At 44.1% G+C, this 16775-nt stretch overlaps 1 protein-coding gene across 1 annotated transcript in view; it reads right to left on the bottom strand.

The window, feature by feature from the left end:
• Positions 1-1015, bottom strand: part of col11a2 (collagen, type XI, alpha 2) — a 48668-nt gene extending 47653 nt beyond the window's left edge. The window contains 1 exon segment of the mRNA XM_068711495.1: positions 898-1015. Coding sequence (XP_068567596.1) covers positions 898-1015 — 118 coding nt within the window.
• Between the last annotated feature and the right edge of the window lie 15760 nt (positions 1016-16775).

Genomic DNA, 16775 nt, shown 5'->3' with positions numbered 1-16775 from the left:
TGCAACACAGAACAAAAACAATACTATTGTTCACAAACGGGATGTTTAGTCGATTAAAGCGACTGAAGCAGCTGTTTGCACCGTCCTACCCACGGCCCCCTGCGGGTGGGAGGGGGCCACAGAAGGGCCCACCATCAGCAGGATTCTTGGAAGTGAAATTAAGTTTATAGAATGATAAACTGGAACATATTGTTCAGAATGACAAAATAAACACGTGCCTGCCTGTCAGCAGGCTGCGCGCGCACAGGCAGATACACAGCTGAGGGAACGAGGTCCAAAATAGCGACAACAAACTTTTATTCAAAACATGTTTCTCTGCAGCAACAATCAAATAATATGACTTCATAACGTATTTAGTCTGTGTGAAGGCTGGCCAGATTCCAGCTGCCCGATAAGAAAAATAACTTTATCGATACAAATAATCTGACAAACGGATGTTGGTATCATTATTTTCTTCGTTTATTTGAATGAGATGGACCTTAAGATATGCATCGCTGAAAATAGTTTAAGTTAATTTCGGATACTTAGATTTCCCTGTTAATGTCCATATGTCGGGACCATGGTCACATAAGGCCTTTAGGAAACACAAATCGCCCTGGAATGCTTTTGGAATTTGACTGAAATTAAACATATACACTTCTAAATATACAAGTATCAACGCAAAAAACCGCAAAAGATTTACATATTTGAATATTGTGGAGCAATGATTGGCCACATTACTCTGGGAAAATGAAAAGAAGTCAGGTGCGCAAGTGTCCGATAATGGATGAGGTTTTACGCACGGTAAATCCAGGCAGACAACGAAAGATGAAGACGTTTCAAACTGAGAAAAAAAGACCCACAGGTGGCCAAACGCACAATAAACATCCCAACTGGAAATAAGAGAGGCCGTCTTACCTGCCCGAACCACGGTCGTTTGGCACGCGATGAGCGCCACGGTTACCAAGGCGAAGGATGAGAAGTCCATGCGCCATGGTCTCCGTTTCTTGCGGAAGGGACAGTCTCCAGTATCCATAGTGTTGCAGTAGTTCGCCGGCCTGGTTGAGCTGTAAATGTAGGATATGGTGGAAGTTATCCTCTCACAGAAAGCCAGCCGACGACAGGGACCCGACTGAAGCTTCTGCGAGGCAACAGACAAAAAAGGCACGCCTCTGGAGACGTCTCTACCTCTCTCCCGGAGACTTTCCTTGATGGGTCACTTATGTCTGTCTGTCTCAATGCATAAAACCTAAACACTAAAGGGGGTTTCGGGGTGAATAAATATATTTTATTTTAACGTTTAACCCCTTAGTGCTAAAGCCCCATTGACTCAGACCGGGTACGAGTACCCAAAGTGGAGAGAGCAGCAGAGAGAGACCTGGAATCACGCTCTCTCTCTCTCTCTTCTCTCTCTTTCCCTCTTTCCTTCTTTACTTACACACTTACTCCCACGGAGAGTGAGCGAGTGTGTGTATGTGTGTGTGTGTGTGTGTGTGTGTGTGTGTGTGTGTGTGTGTGGAGAGAGAGAGAGAGAGAGAGAGAGAGAGAGAGAGAGAGAGGGGGAAATAGAGAGAGAGTGAATGGCAAAAGAGGGAGACGGAGGGCGTGCGTAATTGCGCCCTCAGTCCTCAACATCTGAGAGTGTGAGCTGACTGTTCTAATGATACATAGACCTTTAAATATTTCACCTCACACACACAACAATTGAGTCTTTCTTCTCAACTGAGAGTGAGTGAGTGGTCAGTGAAGCCTGTTTTCTGTCTGATTCTCTTTAAACAATGCGAGAAGGGCGGGTAGAGAAATGTTCTTTACCTTTTCTACTTCTACACGTTCTTGTCTTGGCTTCTGTGTCAATGAAAAGACGGCCTTTGTAAACCACGAGGAACCGTTCAGGTAAACGCTAGATAAAGACAGCGGGACTCACCGCGCTGTGCGAGGGCAGAAGAGTGAGAGTTCGGCCAGCCAATCGGGCTTCTGTCCGCGCAACTCACCACGCCCCTTTCACACAATCCTAGGAGCTCTCCTCTCGTTCTGATTGGCCAGCCCCACGTGGCCTTGTTTTGCAGCAGGAGCTCAGGTGCGCCGAGAGAGAGCGAGAGAGAGAGAGAGAGAGAGAGAGAGAGAGAGAGAGAGAGAGAGAGAGAGAGAGAGAAAATTGTATGTTTAAATATGCAAATAAGGCAATATCTTATTAAATACATTTCCTGACCAGAAATGTCAACACTGGATAAACCCAGGTTCAAAATTCTTGATTCATTTTGTCGACATATTAGAGACAAAGTTTTTACATCACTTTGTATCACTCCATAAATCAGAAATTACTGTCAACAGCCATTTTCATGTATAACTATTGTATAAATGCGGCTATGAATGATAAATGAGCATCCCCTCTGTAAAAACCTTCAGAATACCTTCAGGTAATAAAAGTGGATTCACGGCAGCAGGATGCTGCATGTGGGATTGATAAAAATAAATAAAAAACTATGGTTGCCATGTTTTTCATATTCAAGCAACATGTGACCCAACAGTGTGGTTCATATGTGATTCATCTTTGTGGAACAGCACTGGAGCTCTATGGCACAGAGGAATAACATCACACTATGTCAGGGCTCGATAAAGGTTGACAATTTTGAGAACTTGTCAACCAATTCTTGTCCTTTTTATCATATAAAATATAAGGACAGCAAAGAGCAAAACGTGCATCTCTGTCTCTTCAGCTGTATGTGAGAGGGGAATCAGCTGTCTCAGCAGTAATCCAGACAGACTGCAGGTCTTCTCTCAAAGTAGAGGTGATGGACAAGCTGATGTTGGCGTCACTTGAGGGACCCACAATCCAAGACCCGGTGGTGGGAATCAGAACAAAGGTCCAGAAGACCAACATTTAAAATGGAGAGAACGGATGGACAACCGGTGACTCGCTAGAATCACTTCTGAGGAGTCTGTGAAGAACCACTGCTATCTTATATACCAGGAATGTATCAGATAAAACACAAAACTCTTTTTGTTTGGTGACTGTAACAAAGCTTGTATTATTTTATGTCAGGTTTTATTTATTAAGCTGAAGCATAACTGCAGTATTTTATTTACTCAAAATATAAGGTGAATTATAAATCGACATGTTTTGAGTTTCGACAACCAAAAGCTGATGCCTGGTCGTCAGCGTTGCAGCCACTTTTAAAAGTTAGCCCTGTTTGGATATACGTTAGTCGGATCAGCTCTTTAAGCCTGTAAGGAATGCTGCTGAACAAAATAACAACACAACAACACAAACTACCATCTCAAAAGTGACAATAGCTGAACATCATGAGCTTTACTGGAAGGTCATTGTATCACATTGCATTTTACAGTTCTAACATGCATGTCTGAAGCGTATGGCTCACTTTTATGGGAAAAAAAACCCTGAAAGTCCACAACAATATGAACACCACATTCTTTGCCGAGTAAAGCCACTGATTCTGTTTGCTGAGACAATATGAAACCACAGGGACGTAAACTTTAAACTAGTAGCACACACTAGTAGACATTCCTTTCATAATTTCAAAGTAGCTTTCATATCCCCACCTGTCATAAACACTTGATAGCATCTCGTGTATTTCAAAGCGATCTCCTGAGCCCAGCCGTCTGCCTCGTAAAGGTCTCTATCGTCTTAAAGCCCGTGGTTAGTCACTTTCTTTGAATGCAGACTCCACATCCAGAAAGCAGCAATTAACCATAATTATCCCTTGACGCTCTATAGCACTCATGCGTTCTCACTACCCTTCATCTCTGCTGCCCCCCCCCCTCTTCCATTTCTGTCTGATTCTCCGAGGGGAAAGGGGGGGATGTGTTTGCATTCTGTGGTATTTCCATGATAACTCCTCTTACTATCATTCTTTCTATGGGTTTGGTAGCAAAAAAAAACTCTAAAGGCAAGAAAGAGTCAAACGTAATGGTGTTCATTTACTTTTTGTAGACATTCATCTTGGTGGTAAAAGTGGTGCAACGTTTCCTTTAATTCATATTTGAGTTATTAAGTCGGAGCTCCTACACACTGGCTTGCAGCGATACACCGTAGGTTTTAGTGCCTTGCTCAACAGCCTTTTAACGGGACACACAGCTGTTATGAGTGAACACAAGACGACCTCCTATGAGCTTAGATACTCATAGTGCTTTTAGATGGTGGTGGGTTAACATGCAGGACTGTTTGGCTCGTTGTGAGTTATGTTTCTGAATAATTATATGAAGGATGGATCATGTAAATATGAGCTGACTTGAAAAATAAACACTCATTCATTGAAATGATTCATTCTTTCATTCATAACAGAAAACTAAAATGTGAGAGGTTGAAAAGAAAAATTTCATAAATGTAAACTGCTGTTTCAAAAGTGAAAAATAGGATTCAAACAATTCAAAATAAGATTTGAATTCTTTAAATAGTTGCTTCACTCTCACAATGTGTGCAGTGTAATCTTGCAATATTACGAATCAGTGTTTTTAAAGTTTGGACATGGAGACGTGTGTCAGCTGATCACATTATTTGAAATGCATCATCGCCATTGTGGCCAAAATGGATGAATGCAATAATGCATTTGGGTTGCTTGTTCTGAACTGAAGTGAGACCCACTGGGAGAGAAGTCAGAGCGGGACCTCACTTACAGCGTCGCTGGCAGGCAGACTAAACATAAACATGCTACAAGCGCACATTGAAACCTAAACCTCTGTGTCTCTGTAGCATTACAGCTGATGAGTGGGACGGCGAATGACTGGTAGTAACAGAACACATTCACCGGGCATAACATAATAATAATCAGTGGCTTTAACGCTATAACCGGCTGTCATAAAGACAGTGACAAGAACCGATCAGGGTACAGAAGCAGGTTGATCAAATCAGCATAAAGACGCCATCACAAGTAGACTGACTGAATACAGCTTATATCTATTTGATTGAGCAGATTCAGATCTGTAGTTGGATGATGGTCAAGTTTTAAAAAAACAACAACATTTAGTTCTAATTAATTCCACAGTTTAATTATGTTTTGGGTGAATGAAGTCATCATTTAAAGCCATGTCTATTCTAAGGTTTAAGGTGGGATGATCTTAAAAAGCACTTTCATTAGTCCCACTTTCAGTCTGTTTAGCATGCAGGCTTTTCATTTCACTAGAGATAGGTTTTGAGTGATTATACGTTTAACATTTGTATTATAATGTAAAGATGGACAGCATAACATTTTGCCCACTGACAGCTTAAATCTTTAACAATGGTTGAACTATAGTGCTGTATATACCATAAGCCTCAGTGGATCTTCTGCAGGTTTCTGCCGGTTCATGTTCCTTTGATACGTTGTGTAATTCTTTTTTTTTGGACCTGTGTGCTCATAAGATGCCCGCCTCCACCATCTCCATCCCTGGAATACATCTCTACTGTGTACTAAATTCCAAAAAAAGAAAAAAGGGACACGCTTAAAGTACGATGGCCATGTTTTTTTTTTAATCTCTGTTCGGCAGTAATGTGCCGTCTCTGCAAGGCTGCCGAAAGCAGAAAATTGTAGTGCCTTCTCATAAGAAACTATAGGGTGAGCTTTGATGTAGGAGAAGGAGCTGTTGGCTGCTGCATCTAGCAATTATCCATCAGGAATCAGAAGGGAAATATGGCTCGGGCTGCATTTATACCTATATATGAAAACCACAGGGAGAATATAGAAAATCATAAAAACATTACTTTGATGGAATACAAAAAACAAAAGGAGGACAGAGGTCAACAAGACTGAACAGATCAGAAATCAGAGAGCAAACATTGGATATAAACACTACAGACCCAGACTGTCACATAAGTGAACACCTAGATGGAAGCTATTTTCCTCCTTTTGTCCACTCTGTACTGGAGCTTCACCGAGCTGTTGTTTTCACCAGGAAACACTCCCTCGCTGTGGCAGCTCTGGCTTCTTATTTTGGCTTCCTGGACACAGTGGACAGAGAGTTTTTTTGAGAACGGTTCTGTTCCTCCTTGTGCTCTTAAAGTAGATGCCACATGTTGTAAAAAGAGACACCCCAAGAGACATCTGTGGTATGTGTTTGTGCTCGACTTTGCATGTGTGTGCATGTTCAGTTTTTATCCACTTAAAGTCAAGGATTCATATTCAAGGACTGTAATCACCACTTGTGTTGCATTCAGGGTCGGATGGAGTGTATATGTTAATGCTTGTCTTAATGTATCTGTGTGTGTGTGTGTGTGTGTGTGTGTGTGTGTGTGTGTGTGTGTGTGCGCGCACGTGCGCGTGCGTGTGTGTAGTCAGGTTTGCTTTATGGACATTTGTCATGTAAAAAAAGTTATTTTAAAGATTCATTTTCGTCTTTGGTAAATTCATTTTTCAATTAAAGGTGGTAATGGAAATCTGTCCACACTTTTCAACGAAATCTTTGTAACATTGCTGTATTTACCAAACAATTATTTTATCTTAACTCATTATTTTTGATTCATTGTACCCTATTTCATTGTATGTATTTTTGTTTTATGACCTCTGTCACCATTATCATCATTTGCACACCGCCCATATTCAGAATCCGTGTCTTAAAACCAGCCATCAAGACTTTCAGAAGCTTGTGATGTCACAACTGTACAGTCACGTGTAGAAGTGGTGCTAAACTCCTCATAGTTAACACATACAGCGAGTCCCTGGCTGAAGTGGAGCTGTGAAGATGCGGAAGACCGGAAAACGCTGACCAATCAGAGCAGACTTTATCACAATGGGGCCTTAAAGAGACAGACGCTAAAACGGAGCGTTTTAGACAGAGGGTGAATACAGGTATATTTATACGGACAGTATGAAAAGAACAACATGTTTTTTTTAACTGTAAAGCGTGTAAATATGTTCTAGTAGAAACCCCAAATTCAAGTATGAACCTGAAAATAAGCATGATATGTCCCCTTTAAAGCTGGTTCACAACAGGTGCGTGCTTTAGCCGGTGCCTACTCTGATTCTACTTGCCTCCATTTGCTTTGACGTGTAGGTATTGTGATGTGACTTGATGGCGATTCACTCTGCAACTAGACGTTTGGAGGGCAAGCTGGAGGAAACAGACAGCGGGAACCAAGTAGTATTGAAAATATGGACAGTAATGCCCTCGTGGGACAGAGCGGGTCAGGTTGGCAGTAGGATCTCCGGCTCCTACTGTCCGCATGTCAAAGTGTCCTCGAGAGAGACACTAAACCCCAAGTTGCTCTCAGGGCGCTTCGCTGCCGCTTATTGCAGAAATGAGGTTTCGATTATCATAACGATATTTTCGAGGCAGCAGGAGACGACTTCACAAAGACCACCTGGGTGAACACCATCCGGTTATAACATCGGCATGTGTCACACCCCGTAGCTCAAGACCGTGTCCCAGCCTTGAATCAATAGTTTGGACGCAAACCCCAGCGGGGGTCTCCCCCGACTCCACAACGGATCAGCCAACTTTCTGTTGTCGCTAATCGCTAACTGAAGGTCCGTCTCCTGGAGCCGCCCCCCACCCTCCATCCATCAAGTCGTCCCCTGGTGGCAGCGAGGACGAAACGAAAATATGGGTTGTTTCTTTTCGTTTCTGCCACTTTGCATTTAATCAAATAAACAAAGTATCAAAATGCACTGGGGCCCCGTACCTTCAACGTGACTGACAAGCCCTGGGGCTCAGCTCTACGTCTTCGTCCTCTCATGTTGGACTGAGGACAGACTGGATGCTATAGTGACTCACTATCGTCTCTCAGGAGGGGCCGGGGCTAGCTGGTTAGCGCACTCATTTCAGTAGATATCTCGGCAACACAATACATAGGCCTCTTCACATTCTGGTGATAATGTTGGCTCATTTTTTGCATGTTTTAAACTAAATTCCAGCCAGATCTTACATAATGCATTTAAAGGAAGTAAGATGGAAGAATTTGGCTTCAAAATCTCGTCAGGTGCAGTTTTAGTGTCCAATGTGTTTCGTCCCGAGTGCCCACACCCTTAACCAAATACAGCATAAAGCAGCCCTGCCTTAGCAACGGTATAATCCACACAAACTGCTGAGCATCCACATTATGGAGGTACCACAAATTCCAAAAGGACAGGAATTGCACGTATTCCCCCGCCAGCAGCATGACTTCATCATCCTCAAACAAACCAAGTGACCACTTCACCAGGAGGTGAGGCTGCTAAGATGTTACGACGGGGGTAAAATATCCTCACATCAAAAGGCAGGTGCTCCCACTCAACTAATCCAGGAGAAAATCGGTGTAACAGGTCAATGTGAAACCTTCAATTACACCATTAAGTTTCGATGTCAGCCATATTTGAATTAATAAAGCCTTATAATTTGCTTGGGCGGTAATTTCAGGGTCATAAGAACCCAGAGACCACAAGGTTTCCCTGCAGGGAAGCTCCAGAAGACGTGGCCACCCACTAAACTCATTTCTCACACTCCGTCGCACTGGAATCTTAACAGGCTGTTCTGTCAAAGGGTGACTCGTATCCAGCTGATAGAGCCGCCTGGTGTGGTGACATCTGGGTCAACGCGAGCCAGAGAGACTTCAGGGATGGATGGATGAGGCCGAGACGAGGGCGTCTGCAGAAGGACAGCAAGAGATGGAGACGGACTCAGCAAGTGCCTGTGGGCAGCTCTCTCTCTCTGTGCTCTATTTCCAAAAGGAGAAGCTTGTAATTACAATAAAGCGGCCATATTATATTGCCGACTTCCTTGGAAAGTCTGTATTTTACTGGGCAGGGCTGCAAACGCGCACACACACACACACACACCCTGCTAGCCACAACACACCCCGAAATAGATCAGAGCAGGGGCTCGCCTGGCAGGAAACGGAGAAAGGGAGTGGACTGATGCTCTGGACACTGTGGGGTCAAAGAGTACGGGAGATGAATACACACTCGGCTCGGCCTGGTGAAGCCGCTGGAGGTGTGCGGAGCCAGGTAAAAAAAGAAAAGGAAAAAAAAGGCAAGTTAGAAAAAGAAAGGGTCAGTGATTTTAAATCTAGCCACCGAACACACCCAGCTAACCACATACCTCGAAATAGGCAAGAAGAGGAGGAGGAGGGAGGAGGGAGGAGGGAGGAGGAGGACGAGGGGTGACTAAGGGGCAGATTGAGGGGGGGAGGCACAGCGAGGGTACACCTAAGTGGGCGTGTGCTTCTGTGTGGGGTGAGCTCGGAAGTTTGCGTGCCAACTGATGTATAACAGTGTGTGTTTGTGTGACCGAGGGACAGTTTGTACACGAGCACACAGCATATTATGACAAAGTGCACTCGTCTTTTCATATTCCTTCAAAGTAAAACAAAAAACCCACAGCGTGTATGTTCCCTTCTCTCTCATTCTCAGCATTTTTCTAGTGTACGTGTTTCATTAGTGGCTTTCAGCGCTTAGCAATTCTGTTGTTTTTGGGAGTACGAAGAAAGCTTCCTCAACCTTTGACGTTGAAAATAGCAATAGGTGAACTCCAGGATTTGCTCTATTTAGCACAATTACTCACCGTTAGAAGGTAATTTGCCCAGATGGTGCATAATGGCTGGACTAATAAAAGGCAATTAGAAGGACTGGTGATACAGCACGAACCACAAAGCAGAGAAAATGCTACACTGAGCTACAAAGTCAAATCATTTCAGCATACAGTACATATGAGGAGCAGGTTTCATTTACACTATATTCATTTGTTAAAAACATAAATTCACCACAATAAAATCAGATAAGATCCACATCTAACCAACACTGATATTTTAAGGGCTGTGCCCACAAGAACAGGAAATTCACTTTTTTTTCTCTCATAAAGGCCAATGAATATTGTTTAAGCCTGAAAAAAACACATCTAGATCTGCATCTAAATACCAAGATCCCCCATAATGAAGCAGCCAAAGATGGAGGAGAGAGAGATAGAACTCGGAAGAAGGTTTGAGGAAACTGCTGCCTGGGGGGGGGGGGTCCGTGGAAAGGTACAGGCAGGAAAAATCACAGGAATGAATAGAGAGAGAGAGAGAGAGAGAGAGAGAGAGAGAGAGAGAGAGAGAGGAGGATGGGTGGGCAGAGAGCTGGTGGTGGGGGGCACACAGGCATGCAGAGGGTGAGAGGGAATGAATGAGGGCCATTGATAAAGAAGGAGCGAGAGGACGGAGGTGAGGGGAGGGAGAAAGAGAGAGAGAGCAAAAGGGAGGGAGGAGGGATCAAACGGTATTTACACACGGAGATTCCAGAAGAAAAAAAAAAACGGAGGAGGGGAGGGAAACGGTGGACGGATGGACAGAAGCATCGCTGGCTGACCTACTGACTAAAACACAGGGTGGGACCTCGGCGTCTTGTTTCCTCAAAGTCGCAGGTTTTTCCACAGATGAAGTCAGCATACAGCTGTCACTGCAGCACACAGTGGGCCACAGTACAGTACACAGCAGACTTTCCCTTAGGATGACTGTGCAAAGGTTTAAAGGTGGCACTGAAGTCACAAATGAAATGAAGAACACATTTTCTGTGTTGTTCGCTTGTAGCCCTAGTTATATTGATTAAATAAATGTGTGCACTACATTTTTGTTTCTTCGTTTTATGCATCACAACAAAATTAAAGACACATCCGTAACTTCGGAGCGGATACAAACATGACGACACGGAGAGGCGACTGTTGGTTCAAAGCAACAATGGCAGCTCTAATAGAGGTTAGCGCAGACGCTGCAATAGCAGCAGTTCTGTCAGAACTGTAGGTTATTTTTTAATTGACAGAAGAGCAAAGAACGGCACTGAAGGCTTTTCTCAATGGAAAAGATGTGTTTGCTTCTCCTGAGCTTGATTGACAGATAGTTCATCCATCTAGCAAGTATCACCTGAAAGGGCCTCAGCGACGGCCTCTCAGACGGTTCTGTGCTAACAAAGCACCTGGCAGGACGGGTTAGACTTTGTGGTGATTCCGCACCATCGCCAGCATCAACGAATGGCTCAAAGATATCACCTCAGATTCTTTATCTACACCTGTACCATTACACGGTGATGAGGAATCCTCAACAGCTCAGGTCAGGGTTCCATGTTGAAGTCTTTATCCAACCCTAACTAAAGTCCAGCCTTATTTACTTGTTTAAACACCAAACTAAGGAAGGACATTGTGATCTCAACACCACTTCATGGGACCTTTAAGAAAACTAAACTTCAGTCGATGTCCTTAAATGGTACTTCACACCACATCAGTGCACACGGTGGAAGGTTTGATTCACATCTCCGTGCACAGGTGTGTTTTCTGACAAGGAAAAGCCCTCCCTGATCCCCTACAGTACTTTAAACAATGCAACAAAGTATCACATGAGGAGGTATTCATGTAAAACACCCTGCTAGAACGGCTCTGTCTAGTACTTCCTTGGTATATTTCTACTCAGAGTCATTGGGCGTGGGTGTCGGCATACATCTTGGACATAAACTGTCCATCACAGGGTCAATCCGAACCAGCAGACTCCACCTGACCCACTCATCTTTGGACTGCGGAAGAAAATCAGAGCTCTGAAGAAAACCCAGTCAAACAGAGAAAACATGTGGAGCACTGAAGCATACTGCCCCAATACTGAACACTTTTTACAGCCCGCCCCATGTGATAATCATGAAGAAATAATGGTTCAAATGAATCAGGATAAACTAGAGAACACAACGTGGGGAGGTTGAACTCATGTCCATCACAAGCTGTGGTTGCCTGTAAGAATAATTATGTTTGCGTTGAGAAAGAGCTCCTCGCTGACTCGGCCTGGTCAGGAGAGCATTTTTAGACGGAGAAGAGTCTGACTGAGGACTAGTGTGTCTTGTGGGTTCATTGTAAGGGATGAAAGAGGAGAAGCAGCAGGTATGTGAAGCATTACAGGTATTCAGCCGGTGTCAAGGTGAAGGGACAGAGGGCAGCGAAGCCCTGCCGTAACCCGGACGAGTCAGCTGGATGCTGACTCGTCCGGTGTCCGGTGTTTCATTTGAAAATGAGATATCCATTATTAGGAAGAAGGAAGTCAACTTCATAAGACTAAAAGAAACTCAGTCTGACACGTTAATGAATTGATCATATATGGTTTCGCTTTGCTTTTTGAGGAAGTTCTCACAAACAAGCTTTGTGTTGGTGGAGGCTACAGTAAGCAGTGTGTGGGGGGGACATCAGTGGGGGGGACAGCAGCATGGAATCGTCAGATTATAATGTTTTCCCTGTTAGTAGTGATTACCTGGTGCACGCGTAACAGAACTATAATCTGTTTTATACCATTTAAGACGTAGCATTTTTGAGGGTGTATAGTTGGAGGTGAACTAACTGTGTTACTTCTGTATCTGTGGGATGAGTAAAAAAAAAATACAGGTTTTAAATACAATTTAAAAAGCATGTAAACGGACATAAGTAGAGCTTTTATCCAATCAGATTTCACCTGTATGTCTCTAGGTAAGAAGAGAGGCCCGAGGCCTGCTGGGTAGCCTTTGCTGATTAAAGTAAATGGAGATGATATTGTTGATTGTATAGTCTTCAACCAATCAGATCGTTAGTTTGACATGTTGGGCGTATTCTATGACATGTCAGAGTATTCTAGATAGCCTACAAGTACCTCAGCATTAACGTGTGCCGTGATTGGTCAGTGGGCTAGCGTCACTGCTGTGATGCTGAAGCTAGCTAGCAGAACTTAGTAGTAGTAAGAGTTCAAGTTGAAAGATATGTAAGAAGTTATGACATTTTTAGCGTTTTACTTGGTGTAGATTCTTTTTTTTAACACTCAATGGCTGAAGAAGGAGGAGAAATGGATTTGGTGGCGGAGTTACTGGCAACGCCTTTCTCAAGAAGGACATTTCAGGAAAAAATGGACATCGTATCAAAGGGTCGGCCAACCACACAGCTAGCAGCCCTGAGCAGCATGGAAAAGGATTAGTATGAACGGTATTCCTGGCTGACAGTGTCCAAGAAGCGTTGCACATTTTATGGCTAAGAATGCGTTTCATTCGCAACTGAGCTCTTGGTGTTTGGAGCTATGCTAAGCAAGGCAGCAACAAGACACCACAGCGCGACAGGACACTTACAAGCTACGGTGCTTTTGAAAACTTTAGCTGAGACCCGAGTGTATCTACAACTCAACGAACACGTTCACAGGAGGAGCTCTGGCTGGATCTGAACCGCACCGATGTTCTGTACAACCGCATCATTAAACTCTTTGTAATCAAAGAAAGGAGGATGGACTTTGTCTTTAAGTGAACAGCAGCTTTGGTAAGTGAACTGCTTTTGTGTTTTTACATCTGCAGTAGCGTTACTACTGTGTTCATTTGTCTATGGTGTCAAATATATGTGACTGGTTCTTGTCATTGTGTTGATTACTTTGATTTTGACAATATGCATTGTCTGTTAATGACGAAGCATCCCGTCATGCTAGGTTTGGGTCGGACATTTGATTCTCTGTTTGGGGTTTTGTTTTCTTTTACAAAGCAATAATGATGGTCTGGAGAAATGGGGATTGGGTGGAGATTGCTTTAGCCCTGTTTGAATCAGTAGGGAACAGCTAAACGCTGCGGGGAGAGTTCGTAGTGTGTTGGTTGTCCTGCTAAGCTAGTTTAGCGCGCCTCCCAGAACACACGCTCCTCAGCAGGGTATTGTTTCCAGGGTGGGCGTACCAGTTTGAGCGCAGTCCACCGAAAACATCATATTTCCCACAATTTAAACTTCTGCATTTTCCAAATGCACTAGTATTATTCGAACGTATTGTTTGGTTCGTAAGCCTCGTACCAAACGATTTAATACAAATACGTGTATTGTTACACCCCTAGAAACAAATAATAACCGTAGCTGTACAGAATGTAACAGAACAGAATGTATCCCACTGCTATGGAAAACACCTAAATCTCATCTTGTAACACCTCAAAAAGGTCTGCTCAGGAGCATATTACACTATAGCTGTATGTTCACGTGTGTTCCAACATTGGATAAACCTCCACCAACTGTGTGTACGCTTCCTTTTTTCTTCATGTCCAGTTTCTATACATTAAGCCCTGATGTCAGCTGAGCCGTTTCTCCCAACAGTCCTCCATGGGCGACAGTGGCTCAGAAGGTGGAGCGGGTCATCCCTCAATCAGAAGATCGGCGGTCCCCTCCACATGTCGATGTGTCCTTGTGCAAGACGCTTAACCCCACACTGCTCCCGAAGGCTGTGTCATCGCTGTTAGATAGTCCTGATGAGCAGGAGGCACCTAGCATGGTAGCCTGCCATCAGTGTATGAATGGCTGTGAATGACGACACGTGTTAAAGCGCTTTGAGTGGCAAGTGAGTTGTAATAAAGAACTCAATCTGATATTTAAAGGCATACTCTCTAGCCTGACTTCTGGACAGGAACCCTCAAAAAGTGCTTCCCCAGATCAGTGGAGGCTCAGCTCCGCTCTCAGGGACCCCGGCGCTGACGGAGGGACTCCTCAGCCGGCCGAGGTCAATAAGGAATGCACCGGGGGAGAGGGAGGGAATGTACCACAGGGGTGTTGAGGAAGGGGGTGGGGTGGCAGCGGAGGAAACACAGAGGGGGGAAACAGAGGGGTCTTTTGTGAGACAGGAAGCTGCTGAGACCAGGGCCCTCTCTCTGTGGTACAGTAGTGGGGCAGAGAGAAGCCTGGGATGTGAGAAAGATGTGACTGAGGAGATGAAGACGAAGTCACCAGAGGAGGGAAGAGAGCTCAGTGAGCAGAGGAGCATGAAGGAGGAAGAAGACACCTGGGAGATGGTAGGAAGAGGGACGAGTGCAGTTAGTAAAGCAACTGTGTTCAGAGATTGTGGGGAAAAAAGATACTTATGTATATGGAAACTTAAATATAGTCAGCTACAGGCCCCAAACAGCATTGTAATAAAACACACCCAATCATCAAACTTGCTTGCCTACACTGTTACTGGTGTTGATGGAGTTACAAGCTAACAGGTTAACGGTCACTGCATTTATATAGTGCCTTTTAGTCTAGTCACTATGTCACCATTCAACACACACACACACACACACACACACACACACACACACACACACACACACACACACTCTGATGGCAGAGTCTGCAGGAAGTGAACTAATGCGCATTCACAAACCGATGGCACAGCATTTGGGAGCAATTTGGGACTCAGTATCTCGCCCAGTTTGACATGTGGACTGGAGGAACAGGGGCTCTTGAGCCAAGATCCCCTGACCGCCAATCTTGCGATTAGTGGCCGAGCCGCTCTACCTCCCGAGCCACGGCCGCCCATGAACTCAGTAATTCATGGCTTTCACTCCGCCATTTGTTGGACAAACACTCGCAGAACAAAAGGTTGATTGAAGACTCAAACAGCTGGATCTGGTATCAGTGACAATCTTTTCCTGTTTATGTTTTGACCAATTTGTTCCTGCATTAAAATGTTTAGAGTTGAATTGTAATTCCTGTTAATTTTGAAGACGTTTTTTTTTTATCCAGGTTGCTGATATATACGATTTATAATTTGAATAAGCTTAAACCTGGCAGGTCCACTGAGGTCTCGTTTGAGTTAGGGTGGCCTACAGGTTATGAATGTGGACATGTGGACTGGGGAGCTGCCAGTTTAATCCCCCGGACTCACAGGGGGGGGTATGTCTGGGTGGCGAGAAAGTGCAAGATGAGCACTTTCTCTTATAAACACAACTGAGGAGCCTTTGAGCAAGGTCCTCAAGCTGCTCACCGACCAACAGATCTGAGTGTGGTTGCTCTGGGCAGCTTCCACGTGGATAAATATCCAAAAAGTAAGAAAGATGTAATTTGCAGCCGAACCACAACAGTGGAAGCCGCACTGAATACATTCAAGAGGAAGGGAGGAGACAAGAAGAAGGTCAAAAAAGATTAAGCTGTCTCTAGGATGCAAGCACAAAAGAAAAACAAATTATTGATTTCCAAAACAAAGAGCTTTTCATCTCAGTTGAGACACATCCGCTCCATCACTGTACGAACAACCGAGACGGCAGGAGAAATACCTGTGATGCAGAGTGAAAATACTACCCTCCCTCCCTCTTCCTTTCTGCGTCGGCCCATCGACGCCTCTTCCTCTTCATCCACCGTTTCCCCCTCGCTGACACTTTTCTGCCCTCTCTCGTTCGCTCCTGGCACACAGACAACAGCTCGCTAATCCTCCCGTCTCTGCCGCCACCACAGAGAAATAGAGCGGTGTCTAATCTTTCCCCTCTTCTGTGTACACTGCTTACTCTCAAAACACACCGTGAATGGAGACCCTGCATGTTTTACATGATTACATTCTATTCCTGATGCTCCACAGACTTAACTTCTTTCACTCCACCGCTCACGAGCATAGAGCCCATTTTTGTCTGTATTTTAGGGGGGATAGCAGGTCAACAGTGTGACACATGGAAGTGGTCCACATCATCTGAAAGATGAATTTGAGATGCACGGTTTTCCTAATCATAAATATGTTGAAAGTTTAGAGTGACAAAGGGAGTAGGACATTATGATGGAAGTGTATGATGGCCATTCACATGCTCACTTATGTCTCATAAGGATTTTGGTGCTTCAGATTTTGTGCTAAATCTATTAATTTCTGATCATCTGAGAGCTGATTTAAAAAAAAGAAGACAAAATCCCTAAAAAAAAATACCACATTAAAACATCAAGACCTCGAGGAACCCCGTAGAAAAATGATATCTAAAAATCCACACTGACTGATTATCCTAGAGGCCACAACAGGTCATGTTGTACAGTTTCAAAAAGAGTTCTCGCTATATGAAATAGCTACTATGAGGACTAACATCATCACACATGGATACAGTTGGGCTCACTGGATCCTCATGGGTCTCAGCTTCCAGTTAAAGCCAATTTATGCAACTCTA

The sequence above is a fragment of the Cebidichthys violaceus genome, unplaced genomic scaffold, assembly GCF_023349555.1.
Source record: "Cebidichthys violaceus isolate CVI_PGR_0920_01 unplaced genomic scaffold, fCebVio1.0.p SCAF_16, whole genome shotgun sequence".
NCBI lineage: Eukaryota > Metazoa > Chordata > Actinopteri > Perciformes > Stichaeidae > Cebidichthys > Cebidichthys violaceus.
Note: the sequence above shows the minus strand (reverse complement) of the source record. Positions and strands in the feature narration are given on the sequence as shown.